Below are 16,156 nucleotides of genomic sequence, written 5' to 3'. Positions count from 1 at the left end.
GAATTGTTGGAACATCCACCCTATTCCCCAGATTTGACTCCCTCTGACTTCTATCTCTTCCCAAAACTAAAACTCTTCCTCGCTGGTCAGCATTTTTCTTTAAATCAAGAGTGATTGCAGCTGTAGAGGGGTATTTTGCAGATCTCACTGAGAACCACTACAGGGACGGAATAATCTTGCTGGAGCATTGCTGGAATAAATGCATTAGTGTTAAGGGAGATTATTGAAAAATAAAAATAATTTTGAAATTATAAATTCATTTTTTCATTGTTAGGTAAGTAACTTACCTAACAACGAAAACAAAGACAAGTGACTTACTCCCATGCTTAGACAAGTAACTTAGATTGCAACAGGTTTATGAAATGTTTCCCATGAGAACAGATGTAAGAGCTGTGAGTCACATAGGCTAGTTGATAGGCAGAAAAGAGGGAATATGATAGAAACAAGTTTATAGGATTTTTTTTTATTAGATGGCATGAAGTGAGGCAAAAGCGTGTGATTAGCAAAGTTGTGTGTGTGGACTTTTTTTTTTGCTTGAATGGTAGTGAATGGGTAGAATGGATTATCAGAGGCAGTTGTGAATGTTTTTGTAGTGAATAACAAAATTTTTGTTTTCATATTGTACTAATTATTTTTTATTTTTATTTTTCTTCATAAATTCATATTGCTTCACATAATTTCACAGGTTTGTTAATCGTGTTGCCACGGAAGATGTTGCCATTGGAGATCTTACACTTCCCAAAGGGCTTCAAGTTCAGGTTCCTACATATCTAATGCATCATGATACAGAATTCTGGGATGATCCTGAGACATTTAATCCTGACAGGTGTGTTTCCTCTATATAGAGTAATTACCTGTTATTGTATAATACTCATTTTTTATTATGCTAATCATTATCTAGTTCAGTTCATTCTGTTGGTTAACACATTTTCTTCTAAATGTGCATTGCATGATTTTAGCGTAATAATAACAGTGTAACATTTGAAGTTTGGTGTATTATTATTATGATTAGAAGCCTCCATAGCTCAGTCGATTTTGACATAGCTCTTTGGTTGTAAAGAACCTGGGTTTGAATCCCTTCTATGATACAAATCAGAGCTTTTAATCTAAAAGTGAGTTACCAGTCTCACATAGAGTAGAGGGGTTTTTCCCTTCCTGGAAACTCAGGTTTTTTCATCTCTCAAAATTGGACAAAGTGGTCCAGTGAATATATACATCTACAGATATAAAACACAAAACATGCCATTAGGGGAGGCAGCAGAGGACTGGCAAGTGAGTTGCATTCATTTGCCTAAAATCTCTAATTAGGGTGCTCAACCCATCTCGAATTGATGAGAAATGAATGGATTATTATTAACACCATACCGTCATAGATGCAAAAAGGCTTTTCATAGAGGAACACACTGCACCTGCAAAGCTCATCAAACTGTGCTTTAAACTCATTCATCCCATCCACACCCACCACACTGTCAGGCAATGTATTCCACTCACCAACCACTTTCCATACAAAGAATCTGCCCCTTACTCCCTTGCTCGCCCTCATTGGCTCATAGTTTTCAGGAATGTCCTCTTGTTCTGCTACCCTTTCCCATTCTATGAAAAATAAATTTTTTATAGAATGGGAAAGGACTCTTTCTAATATACTCATGCAAATTCATGCCATGCAAACCAGGTGACTAAATCTGTGCACAATAATCCATATAACTTACAGTTTTCAGGCATGGCCTCTTGTTCTGTTACCCCTTCCCATTCTATGAAAAATTTCTTCCACATTAACCTCATAACAACCCCTTACCAACTTAAATGACTCAATCTTATCTCTTCTCCTATTCACAAGCTTTGCATATTGCATTCCTTCAGTTTGTCTTCATATTCCATATTCCACCTTAGTGAATCTTCTTTGGGTTCTTTCTAATATACACTCATTGCCATGAAAACCAGGTGACCAAATCTGTGCTCTAAATGTTATTTAGAGCACAGATTTATATGCACATCAAGGTCCTCCACACCATAATCCAGTGTGATTACTTGATAGGTTGTGCAGTGTGATCTCTGAACTTCATATCCTTGTCCATTACTTCTCTCAGGTCTCTTGTCTCCTCAACCACCTCCAGAATTAAGTGCACACTTTGCATCCCATTGCTCACCAAATTTCAGAACTCTGCACTTGGTGACATTGAACTGACAGGGCCACAAACTTGTCCATTCATATAATCTATTCAAGTCCTCCTGTAAGGCCACAACATCTGCTTCTCTCATTAGTGTTGTCTCCACTTTTGCATCATCTGCAAACAGAAGCATATCTCCATTTAAACATATCACAATGACACTAATATACAAGTTGATAGGGTGGATGTTCCAACAATATGAATTGTTGGAACATCCACTCTATTCCCCAGATTTGGCTCCCTCTGACTTCTATCTCTTCCAAAAACTAAAACTCTTCCTTGCTGGTCAGCATTTTTCTTCGAATCAAGAGGTGATTGCAGCTGTAGAGGGGTATTTTGCAGATCTTATTGAGAACCACTACAAGGATGGGATAATGGCGCTGGAGCATTGCTGGAATAAATGTATTAGTCTTAAGGGAGATTATGTTGAAAAATAAAAATAATTTTGAAATTATAAATTCATTTTTTCATTGTTAGGCCAAGAACTTTTTAGACCACTCTCGTACATACAATAGCCTACAAGACAATAATGCTTGTCCTCTATTGCATCCACAAGGGATGAACATAGAACTCATCCCTACAAGTTGTAGCATTCGTTGTTCTACAAAGCACATACAGGTCACTGCATCCACCCAATGAGATGCCTTCCTAAATGATCACACTACCTTCACCACATGTGCCCCTTTCACAGATATTAGAGGGATGATAACATGTACCTGGTTCTCTCCAGATCAGAGAATGCTTGATATTGCTTTTTTAAGCAATATCAAGCACTGACTCCCCTGTTGATCTTGGGTCCACTTAACATGGAGCCCGACCCATTTAAAAAAATTCTTTCCTGCAGGGACTACATAGACTATTGGTTGCCTAGCATACAAACCATCTTCGTGAGGCCTTCTGTGCACAGTGGAAACAGATACCATGTTCTTGTAGCCAACATGAGGTCAGATTATTACCTGATTTGGGACAGCACTCCTGTTTCAGCAAGCATATAATTGAGACATTGGTCCCCCACTGCAGTTGTAGCCCATGGCCTGTGTTCACTGCATCTCCAGAGATGTTTGTGACTGTTGGAATTGATTCCACAGTCTGTGAACCACAGAATGATTCACTTGCAATCTGGCTGACTTTGGTCAACCTCTAGTCTTACAATGGCTCACCACCTAAATTCATCAGTTAAATGATGTCTTGCAACCAATATCCAAGAATTTTGCTATCATAAAATGTCTTGTTCTCACTTCAGACATGCAATAGAAAACCATTGGCAAACACCTGCTTTTATGCCATAGTTTATTTTATTGCATATACCGCTGCCAGTGGTATATGCAGATGTACTCATTGATATATGGCAACCAGACTCAGCATTCCTTTTTACATCATGTGTCTGACTTTCATATGTTTTTTTCCTTTTCCACTCCAGTTATTGCATTTACAGATACTAGTGTAATTATCTCTGAAGAACTCTAGAAATTCATTTTCCTAGTACCCAAATGCTATCTTTGTATTCCAATCTATATTGCCATAATTAAAATCACTCATATTGATCACTTTTTTGTTGTTCACTAACCCAAGTTGTTTATATAATTCTTCATCATCATCCTCCATATTCCCTGGCCTATAACAACTTCCAACAGATATCTCACCTCACACACCATGCTGCCTCAATACCATTGCCACTATTTTCTTTTCATCCCCACTTTGTGCAAACATAATTTCCCTGCTATCATTTATCAGCACTCCCTTTTCTTTTTGTCTTTTCCATTATCATAAAAATCATCATACCCTTCCATTTCTATTCCTGTCAGGATATTATACAGGCATCTCCATGGAATGTGAAGACTCATCACAGGACATCCTCATCCAAACGTGTTTCACTTATCCCAATTATTTTTGGCTGAATAAACTGAAGCAGTGAAACCATTTAATCTCCCTTATTTCTGATGCTCCTTGAATTCATAAATAAACACAGTTATTCACCATTCCTATCCATGCCATTTGTTGAGTGTGTTTTCCTCACATCTGCCCATGCCCTATTGCCTTTAACACTACTTTTCTTTTATATACCTATTAGAGAGTAATAAACAGATGATGAATCAATGTAAGAGAGAAATGAATCTATTCATTATCTTTTCATCATTTCATTATTATTTAAACAAATGGTAACTTGCATATAAACAGCACTGACTCTCCTCTTGATCTTGGGTCCACTTTAGATCCACAATCTCATCTTGTCCGGAAACTAATTTTTTATACTAACGACGTGATTGTGCATAATAGTAATAATAATATTATTATTATTATTACTATTACTACTATTGGTATCAAAAGATTCATTGTGGGAGACCTATCTAGAGAACAAAATCTTCCATATGACTCTTCAAACTTGTTCACTCTCTGTACATTCATCACAATATCAGACAAATGGTCCAACCATTCATCATGCAAAAAAGCCAGTTCTTATCCTTCTACTCACCATCTCCTTTTACCACTTCCAGCAATGGCTCCTGCCCTTGTTGCTTACCCTTGTTCAACTGTTCAAAAAATCTTCCCATTGTCATTCTTGTATATTCTAAATAATTTAATAGTCTTCTCAATAATTTAAATGTCTTGATCATGTCACCCTTTCATCTTCCACCCTCTAAACTCTGTAGTTTATATTGTCCTGAGTCTTTCTAATTACTAACATGGCACAGTCGTGATATCATTTTTGTTATCTGTCTCTGTACCCTCTCCAAAGTTAATTTATCGTCTTCAAATCCCTTGACCAGATCTGCATATAATTATCCAGATGTAGTCTGATCAGCGCTTTATATAATGGAATCACCAGTCTTATCTGTACGGTTCAACCCCCCCCCCTTCATTGTATTATAGCAGTCCCCTAGGTTACCTGCACAATATGTCCTCTAAACTTCTAATTCTTATTGACTATTACCCCAGGATCTCTTTCTTTCTATATTCCCTCAAGTCTAGTTCCACCAGCAGAGCAATGCTACCTACTAATGGTGGATCTGAAATTTGATGATCTTGCAAATTTTTTCTTTATTTTATTATTATTATGATTTTTTTTTAATGTTGAGCCCATACACTAGGGGTTGGTTAATCAATCTATAGTATGTTAGTACTGTATGGATAGTGGATTGGGAAAGAAGAAACTTGTTTACATTTGATTTAAAAACCTGTATATTGCATTCCTTGGGTAACACATTGGGGGGGAGACTGTTCCATAACACAACAGTAGGATGAAGTAGGATGAAGGAGGAGGAAAAGAAACTTGTTCTGTGAGTGTCAAGGTATACTTTGAAAGGATGCTGGGCAACAGCCACACATGTTCCAATGGACTTAGTACTGAGTGGGGGAATAATTAATACTATTTCATATGAATATTTCCTGTGGAAATATTTATAGAATATACACATATCAAAGAAACCAAATGCCAATGGGAAGGAGTGAGTTGATAAGAGATGGGTTATTAATCAATCTAATTGCTCTCCTCTGTATTGAGTCAAGCATTTTGAGACAGCTCTTAGTGGCCACACTCTAAATATGAGAGCAGTATTCAATAGCTGGGTGGATTTGTGATTTGTATGAGGTTAACAGCTGTTCAGAGATGAAGTAATGTCTTGAGCGAAAGAAATCCTAGTTTTTTAGAAGCTGAGGAGGCAATAGTTATGGTGTGTTTATGCCAGGAGAGCTTGATGTCAGGATGATTCTAAGAGAAATCTTATCTTGTCTGGAAATTTCAGTGTTGTCAAAGGTAATAGGCAAAAATGGTTCTTTTGTGAGAAATATGGCATAACTGGATTTTGCTAGCATTGAAACTGGAAGATTATTGGACCCCCCATTGGAGGATGGCTTGGAGATAGAATTGAAGGCAGTAGTGGTTGATATTCTATAAGTTGAGGTGATTTGTGTAGAGTAAGGTATATTACATGAAAGGGAGGAGTACTGTGTGCTGTCATCTGTAAAACTGTGTATCAAGTTGGAGATCAACTGAAGTATAGAAGGAAGAGGGTTGGTGAGAAAATAGAACCTTGTGGAATCCCAGCATTAGTTGAATGGTGAAAGGATAATATAATTCCACATAAATGCTTTTCACCTGAATACTTTTGCATGGGAAGATGTCGAGGATATTTGTGGAGAGGCTCAATAAGAGAAAGCAGCAAGTGTGGGTTGGGTATGTAGGAAGTATGATATTTTGATTGACTGCAAGGCATGTTTAAATATGAGTAGGGAACATGACATTGTAACTGAAGCAGTATTTGAGGAAGATTGTGCAATGTGTGGAAGTGATAGTGATGAAAAGAGATCGATTGATAATGATGTTAAAAAACAGATAGCAAGAGTGAATGATGTCGAAAAAATGATGCAAGATTTGAAAGCTGAGTTGGTGAAGATGAGGCAAGAAATGAAGCAGATGCAGAGTAAAATGAAGAGAATTGTAGATATCTATGAAAGAATGAAGAAGATGCAAATGAATGATATTGTATGAAAGAGGTAATGAAAGACTCACGAGTGACATTGTATGGGGATTCGATTATTAGAGGTGTGGTAACCAAAAAGATGCAGAAGGTTTGTTTTCCTGGAGGTAAAAATGAATAAAGTGATAGAGCCATTAGATGTAATAAGTAAGAACAAATGACTTCACTTAACATCACACACTTTATCAGAAGGTTTTTTGAGAAGGATAAAAGACAATAGTGTGATAGGAAAGGTAGTCAATGTGTAGGCCATGTATGCCAGTGATGAGATGAGATGGAGAGCAAGGATTATGAATGATATGTTAGTGAAAATGTGTGAAGAGAAAGGAGTGCAGTTTGTTAATGTGGGAAATGAGTTTGAAGGATAAATTGAACTGTATAAGATTTGAGTTATTTGTTGCTGCTGGAAGAAGATGAATCACTACAGAGAATGAATCACAGCAAGTAAGAAGTGATGCAAAAGTGTGGGAGAGTAAGGAACAAGAGATTTGCATATGAATGGAGAAGACAAACAGGGAAATGGGAAGACTCGGAGTGTACAGGGGAATGCAACATGAGCTAGGTTGATGCTCAAAGAGGAAATGAATGTATATGTAGACAGGAAGGGAATGGGATGCCTGGGATGTAGGAGGAACAGTTGGATTTGAAGAAAGTTTTACAATGGGTAAGGAGGGAAAAATAATGGCTCGAGGAAGATATGGAGAAGTCACATCTAATAAGTGGTATCAATAAAACTTGTTATAAATCCAAGACTGAGCTATGTTTATATATGAATGCTAGAAGTATAAGAAACAAGGGAAATGAAATGGTTACATTGATTGAGTTCGTTCACCCCAAACATGTTGGAATGAGAATGCCATCCTGACATGCATAGAGATGGAAGGGTATGATGTTTATCATGAAGATAGAAAAGGTAAAAAGGGAAGTGCTATTGATAATATAAAAAGAGTTATGTCCATACAAGGTAGAGAAGCAAGGATGAAATAGTGGCATGGTGTGAGATAGAGGTGAATAGAGTGAAATACTCAGTCAGATATTGCTATAGACCAGAATAATGTGGAGGATAATGACCATGAAATGCATAATCAAATTATCCAAGCAAACAGGAAAAGGATGGTCATTATGGGTGATTTTAATTATGGCAATATAGATTGATAACTCTACCTCCCTTCAGTGCACCCTGGGGTATTGGGAATCCTAGCTGCAGTTGGACCTGGACTTTATTATTATTATGTGATACCTCCAGGAAGTCCAAAGACTCATCGAGGGAGGGCACCTACTCTACAGCTCTCTGTCTCCACCACTCAATCTACCAACTACAACGAACTGCAATTGCCATCATCATCTACACCAATGCCATATACTGCCCACCACCACCACCACCACTAGTATTTTCATAGACAATCACAAACATTCATATCCATGGCAGGATTTGAACCCACAGCATTTTGGCTGGAGAGTGGATATGCTAATCACTCATCCAACCAGGCCAGGAGAAGCGTATATCCAACTACAGCAATAAAAATGGCTCCGAGTCCTGTGCAGCCCACGCTCTCCTCTGTGTCAGTGAGGTCAATGGTCCTAAGAATAATGCAGATGAAAGCTAGCCACCTATTAGATCTTTGAAACCGGCAATCAGTACCCTTTGGTAAGAGACTACAGAATAGATTTAGTAATTATATATTGGGTTTTATCCTTTATCCAAGTGTAAGCAAACAAAGTTTGCACCTGAAGTACTTTCAGGACTGGGGTAACTTGTGGTAAAGGTGGTATAAGTTCTCATCACCTGCCTTAGCATCTCCCATAATGCAAAGCACATCTCCTTGCTGATATGTATACTGCTATGCATTAAGGGAAGGGCCACTACCCAGACCAGTTTTGACCTTTATTGAGATGCTGTTTAAGTAAAGACCTCTCTAAAAATTAGGTGGTCCCCAAGACCACTCTCTACGAGTGACTAAAGAACCGTCCAACTCAGCGGTGGCTCCACTCAGTGACAAGCTCACCCCACTACCAAGCAGAGCCATAATCTCAGCAGTTTCCCCAATCAGAGACAGGCAAAAATCTACCCCCAAGCAGAGCCTCTCACATCTCAGGAAAAGCAACCACTTATGCACAAAAGCACATCAGTGGGAGCCAGACTCAGAGGTGGTGATACTAAGGTGAAAGTAATGGAGAAGTCATATAACCCAATACATAAAACCCAATATATAATTAGTAGCATAGCCGAGTGAAAAAACTTCCATAAACTTATCTCTAATCCAGAGAATTTTAATAATAGGGTGTTGGCACTCTTTGGCAACTCATACAGGTAAATATGACTTCTCCATTACTTCCACCTTAGTATCACCATCTCTGGGTCTGGCTCCCACTGATGAGACCTCAATAAAGGTCGAAACCAGTCTGGGTAGTGGCCCTTTCCTTAATGTATAGCAGTATACATGTCTGCAAGGAGATGTGCTTTGCATTATGGGAGATACTAAGGCAAGTGATGATACCTTTACCACGAGTTACCCCAGTCCTGAAAGTACTTCAGGCGCAAACTTTGTTTGCTTACATTTGGATAAAGGACAAAACCCAATATATAATTAGTAGCATAGCCAAGTGAAAAAACTTCCATATACAGAATAGATTTATTAATCAAAGAACTAACCAGTATAAACTTAGATATTCTCCTACTGAAAGAAACAAAAAGTTTTCACAGCAAGATGGTACAATGACTCAGAGATAGTCCTGGGAGCATCCTCAATGGTAAACAAGGTAGAGTGGGCTTTATCATTAAATCTATACTCACCAAGTTGATCCTTTCTTGTAACATCATATCTGAAAGAATGGTATGTTACTAATAGGATTAAAGAATAATATAACAATAAAATTAATATCCTACTATGTCCCAACATCCGTAATGGACAACCAAGAATATGCCAAAAATGGCAAATTGGATGCAGAAAACAAAACAAAAAGTTAATAGGCTCAAATGGCCTGGCAGAGAGAAATAGGAGAGGAGAGAGAAAGAGACTAGTTGCAGCTGGACAACTGTTTATTATGAATACTTTTTTCAACAAAAGCCCAGGAAGAAGATGGACTTGGCAATCACCAAATGAAGACACAAAAAATGAAATAGACTTCATCTTAACAGACTGTAGAAGAATTGGTACAATAGGTGAAACATATTTCAGCATAGATTCTGACCACAGACTTCTCAGAGCCATTATAAGAATAAACCACACAAAAAAAAAAAAGAAGAATGTATTAAGGCAACATCAAACCATGAAAGACAGCCTAAAGAAATAGACTATCACGTGTTCAGGAAGTATACATTGAAGAGATGGATGGATTATTAAGAACCACTACATAGATGATGACTACTGAATTTATTAATAAATTCAATGAGTGCAAAAAAATCAGAAATTCCTGTGAAACAAAAGAAAAGAGAACAACTCGCACCTCAACCCATAGAACTACTGAAAAAGAGAAAAAAACTAAAGAAATCCAAGAAAATTTTCTAGAATGCAAAATTCACTTACAGATAAAGCTTTCAAGATACAAAAACTAAGAGAAGTAGCACAGGCAAAAACCAGCCTGAAAAAAAATGGAAAAAGACTTAAATTTTAAACTGTCAATTCTGTCTGTCCTACAGGACAAAATGGAGAAAAAGATAATTATTATTATTAACATTTGACCTCCATGCAGTCAGAGACTCATCATGGGAGGTACACACTATGCATACAATTCTCATCCAACCACATCTTAAACTGATTCAATGTGTCCACATGCACAACACACTCAGCCAATGCATTCCACTTACCAACCACCCTCCATGCAAAGAACCTGCTTCTCACTCCTCTGCTTGCACCTTCCTTATACAGTTTCCAGCAATGGCCACTTGCTATACTCCCCTCTCCCATTCTATGAAAAATCTCTTCCATGTCTACCTGATAACAACCCCTGGCCAGCTTATATGTCTCAATCATATTCCCCTCTTCCTCTTATTCACAAGGCTCTCCAACTTACATTCTCTCATCTGTCCTTGTACTCCACATTCCAAAGACCACTGACTACCTTTGTGAATCTTCTCTGTGCCCTTTCCAACATATCGTCGTCACTATGAAACCCAGCGACCAAATCTGTCCACAATAATCCATATGAGGCTTGATCAGGGCCTTATACAATGGAATCATAACCTCTCTATTTCTGCATCATGCCATTATCTGATGGAACTCAACAATTTATACCATGTGGCTCCTGAATATTATTTCAGGTCCTTGTCCACCATCACTCCTAGATCTCGCATCTCCTCTACTTCTGTTAAAGTTTCCCCACCAAGTGTGTACTTTGCATTCCATCGTTGCTTATCAAATCTCAAAACCTTACACTTTGCAACATTGAACTGAGAGTTCCACTTACCTGCCCATTCAAGTCCTCTTGTAAGGCATTAATATCAGCTTGACTGTGCATTGCTCTCCCCTAGTTTTGCATCATCTGCAAACAGCTGGATATCACTAATTAAATCCAACCCAATATCATCAACATACAAATTGAACAACATTGGCCCCAAAACTGATCCCTGTGACACACCACTGGTGACCTTTCTATTTTAGGATACTGCACCCCCATATACAACATTCTGATACCTATCTGACAGCCAGTCACTGATCCAACACAGAAGTCTGTTATCCAGTCCCATCTTAATTTATTTAAGAGCTTGTCATGTGGCAGTCTATCAAAAGCTTTTGCAAAATCTAAGTACACCACTGTATATGCATCTCCCTTGTCCAAGTTATTTGTCACCTTGTTATAGTACATAAGTAAGTTAGTGAAACATGATCTCCCCTTAACAAACCCAGGCTGACAACCACAGAGAATACTGTTGTTATCAATCCATTTCTGTATCCTACTTCTGACCAATCTCTCCAGGACCTTCACCACAACTCCAGATATGCAGACTGACCTATAATTTGAAGCTACAGCCTTAATACCACCTTTATGCAGTGGAACAATTTTACCATCCTTCCACTCCCTTGTAACCTGTGCTGTTGCAAGACTCTTGTTAAACAGGCATGGCAATGCTACTGCCAGTTCCCTGGAACATTCCCTTAAGATGCATGGCGATATGTCATCAAATCCTATCGCCTTATTAACATCAAGGTTATCACGGTTATTTATTTCCTCAAATATCTCCTGCTCACTCAGATAAGAGATAAAATGCCAAATTCAACTAAATGTCAAGTCTCAGAAGCTGTCATTCCAAAACAAAGCCATATACCAGAAGAACTTCCTGATGAAATAGAACACACCCTTAAGAAAATAAATAGAGGTAAAGCCTCAGGACTTGAGACTGAAGTGGACCAACTATATTCAAAGCCTTGGCTACCAGATTCATGTGGTACTTGAAAGAAGGAAAGATTCCAGAGGAATGGAAGAACTCAAAAGCCATACTTCTATTCAAGAAAGGGAATAAAGATGACATAAAAATTTATCATCCAATCTGTCCACTCTTTCACATGCATAAAATCATGAACAGAGTAATACTGAACAGAATCCAAATTACTCTCAAAGACAATTCCAGCAGAGAGCAAGCAGGATCAAGAAGAGGCTTTTCCACAATAGGTCATATCCATGTCATTTTGCAGTTAACAGTAAAAGGCAGAGAATACCAAATCTCTATGTTTCCTCTTTATTGATTTCAAAAAAGCATTTGATACTATAGAACATAATGCAGTCATCCATGCTTTACTGGAAATAAGCATGGATCCTACTTACATCCATATGATAAAAGAAACTAACAAAAATCTGACCACCCAAATTACCCTATTTGATCAATCTATAAATAGATATAAAGAGAGGAGGAGTTTGCAAAGGCAATATGATCTCCATAAACCTATTTACCAGGATTTTAGAATATATTCTGAGGAAAAATTGGCCTAAATGGAGGAATAAGCATAGATGGCAAAAAATTACAAATCCTTATGTTTGCCGATGATCTAGTTCTTCTTCTTCTGCAGCTTCTCCCACTTAAGTGGGGTTACTGTTGATGATGAGTCTCCTCCACATCCTCCTGTCTTGGGCTGTCACCACATCCAAGTTCTTCATCTTCAAGTCCTCTTCTACCAGCTCCCTCCGTTTCTTCTTTTGCCGCCCACGCTTCCTCCTTCCTTGCACATCCATCTGCATGACCCTTCTTCCCACATATTCATCCTCCCTCCTCGTCACATGACCAAACCATCTCAACCTTGCCTCCTGTATCTTCGCTCCTAAGTTCGTAACTTTCATTGTTCCCCTCACATAGTCATTTCTCAGATGATCCTTTCTGGTCACACCGCACATCCACCTAAGCATTCTCATCTCTGCTACTTCCATCCTGCTGATGTTATTTTTCCTCAGGGCCACAGTTTCTATAGCATACATCATAGCTGACCTCACTACTGTCCTATAGATTTTGCCTTTCAGATTGATCGGCACCCTCTTATCGCATAACACTCCAGCCATCTCCCTCCAGTTCCTCCAACCCGCATGTATCCTGCATCTCACTTCCTTCTGAGCTCCTCCATCTTCTTCCACTGTTGAACCTAAGTATCTAAAGTCCCTCACCTTCCTGATGACATTTCCTTCCAGCTCCAGATCTGTCTCCTGTCCACCACCCACTGTGCAACACATATACTCTGTGTTACTTCTGCGCAGTCTCATATTCTCTCTTCCAATACTTTTCTCCATCTTTCCAGTTTAGTTCCCGCTTCTTCTCTTGAATCTGCACACAGCAAGATGTCATCTGCATACAACATTGTCCAAGGCACATCTTCTCTCACCTCCTTTGTCACCACCTCCATCACAATGTTAAACAGAAATGGACTTAATGCTGACCCTTGATGCAAGCCAACTGTTACTTGAAAACTTTCTGTCTGTCCGAGACAGGTCCGAACACTTGTCTTCACATTTCTGTACATCTCCTGCACCAACCTGACATATTTCTCCGGAACCTTCTTCTCCCTCAGACACCTCCAGACTTCTTGCCTTGGCATGCTATCATATGCTTTCTCCAGATCAATAAATGCCAGATGTAGCTCCCATTGTTTCTCTCGAAACTTTTCCATCATCTGCTGTAACCCAAAGATAGCATCTGTTGTTGATCTACCAGGCATGAAGCCAAATTGTTCCTTTGCAATCTCCACCTCCTTCCTAAATCTTCCATCAAGAACCCTTTCTAGGATTTTCATTGTGTGGGACATCAACTTTATTCCTCTGTAATTTTTACAGTCTTGTGCTTCCCCTTTACCCTTGTAGATGGGGACAAGAGTACTCTCCCTCCATTCCTCGGGTATATTTTCCTGTTGGCAAACTTTCATGAACAGGTCCCACAGCAAGTTCAATTCCCTCTTCCCCCAGTGCCTTCCATGCCTCCACTGGAATCCTGTTGGGGCCCCACTGATTTTCCATTCCTCATCCTCTTCATGGCCTCCGTCACTTCCACTCTACTGATGTTCTGCACGATCCCCTCAGAAGGCTGCCCATCTTCTCTGTGAGTCCTTGCATTTTCCTCATTCAAAAGTCCCTCAAAGTATATTCTCCATCTGTTTCTTATGTCCACATCCCTCCATAATACTCTTCCTTCAGGGTCTTTGCTGCTTTATTTCTGCATTTCGCTAGTTGGTAAATTTTTCTCTGTCCTTCCTTTGTTTCTAATTGATCATACAGATCTTGATATGCCATGGCCTTCGCCTGTGCCACAACTCTCTTGGCTTCTTGCTTTCTCTCTTTGTACTCCTGTCTGTCCTCTTCCACTCTTGACTCACCCCACTTCTGTTTTGCCTTCCTCTTAGCTGTCACTGCCACTTGTACATTATTATTCCACTACCAACCCTCCTTCTGCCCTCTAATCTTTCCAGATGTCTCACCAAGCACCTCGATTGCACAACTCAGGATTACTTTTGAATTATGTTTCCACCAATCTTGTAGACTTTCCAGTTCATCCGAAATCCTCTCTAACACCCTCTCCCTAAAATGATTCCTCACACTCTCTTCTTTTAAGAGAAACCACATAATTATCTTCATCCCATGGCTTCCAGAGGTTCTTATCTTCGATCTTATTTTAAAGTCTGTGCACAGCAGTCGGTGTTGCTGTGCCACTTGATCTGTTGGAATTACTTTACAATTTGTCTTTTCCTTAAGATGTTTTCTTCTAGTCAAAATGTAGTCAATTTGTGAACTGTTGTTACCACTCCTAAATGTTATTAAATGTTCTTCCCTCTTGTAGAAAAACGAGTTCACAATTGCCAGATCAAACGCTACTGCAAAGTCCACAACCCTCTCTCCTTAATGGTTCATCATTCCCACTCCGTGGCCACCATGCACCCTTTCCAGTTCCTTCATTTCTTCATCTCACATGTTCCAGAACTTATCTTTCTCCTCTGCTGTACAGCCAACTTGCGGGGCATATACACATAATACGACCACCCGCTCTTCTCCAAGACCCAATTTCATTTGCATGATCCTGTCGTTCCTTCTACCCACTTCCAGTACTTCGCCCTTCATTCTGCCACACACCACAGTTCCTACACCATTTCTTCCCTCGTTATTTCCTCCAGACTAGAACAATTTATATCCATCTCCCAGTTCCTTCGCCTTTCCCCCTTCCACCTTGTCTCCTGCACACATAAATGTCCAACTTCCTCTTCCTCATCATGTCTGCCACCTCCCTTCCCATTCCAGTCATGCTTCCAACATTCAGTGTTCCCACTCGCAACATCCTCTCCACCTGCTGGGCTCACTTCTTTAACTGCACCCACCCTTGATGCGGTAGCCCTCGTCCACTTCTCGCAGCTGTAGGGCAATGTGGCTGCGCATCGCTTAAGGGGTACGCCCTAGCCCTTATATCATTTTCTCTTTGACTCATATCATAGCTAGAGCTGGCAGTGAAGTTTTACGACCGGATGCCCTTCCTGACATCAACCCTCGCCATTTATCCGGGCTTGGGACCGGCACCTATTGAGGCTAGCTTGCCTCCTTCTGTGGCTGCATAAGACGAAATGACTTAGCAAGATAGGAAAGATTCACCCCTAGCCCTCGAATACTTTAATAGCATCAAGGGGAAGGAGCAAGGAGAGGAGAAAGAAGCAAAGAAAGAAGGGGGGGGACCAGTCTACAGAATAATATAACAGATGTATATTAAATGAAGTAAGGCATGGTCCAGCATCTGGTACCTTGGATTTGCCATGCCCGTACTCACAAAAGTGAGCCCTTGAGCCGATGATCTAGTACTAATATCTCAAAACCCAAAAGACCGAGAAGAAATAGGTGAAAAAATATACACAAATATCCGTGACATTTGTGTACATTTGGCCTAGAAATGAATCTAGAAAAAACATCTACACAAGTAACAACAACCTATGTGTCAATAACATCCCTACAGAACAAGTTAAATCTTACAATTACTTAGGACAAACAATAAAAATGAATAATGATGATTTATGGAGGAGGGTAGCTAAAGTGCAGTATGAGAAGCAGTTAGCTAAT

The 16,156-nt window shown here is 39.4% G+C and overlaps 1 protein-coding gene across 1 annotated transcript in view; it reads left to right on the top strand.

The window, feature by feature from the left end:
• LOC150092516 (cytochrome P450 3A19-like) overlaps positions 1 to 16,156 on the top strand; it is a 268,491-nt gene that overhangs the window by 239,759 nt on the left and 12,576 nt on the right. Inside the window, exon 4 of the mRNA XM_090414568.1 lies at positions 686 to 826. Coding sequence (XP_090270694.1) covers positions 686 to 826 — 141 coding nt within the window. The remainder of the gene's footprint in view (positions 1 to 685; positions 827 to 16,156) is intronic.

Source organism: Typopeltis vanoorti, chromosome 25 (genome assembly GCF_054136105.1).
Source record: "Typopeltis vanoorti isolate ZY-2024b chromosome 25, IOZ_Tvanoo_1.0, whole genome shotgun sequence".
In the NCBI taxonomy this organism is placed as follows: Eukaryota; Metazoa; Arthropoda; class Arachnida; order Uropygi; family Thelyphonidae; genus Typopeltis; species Typopeltis vanoorti.
The sequence above is the reverse complement of the archived record's forward strand: the minus strand, read 5'-3'. Positions and strand labels throughout refer to the sequence as shown.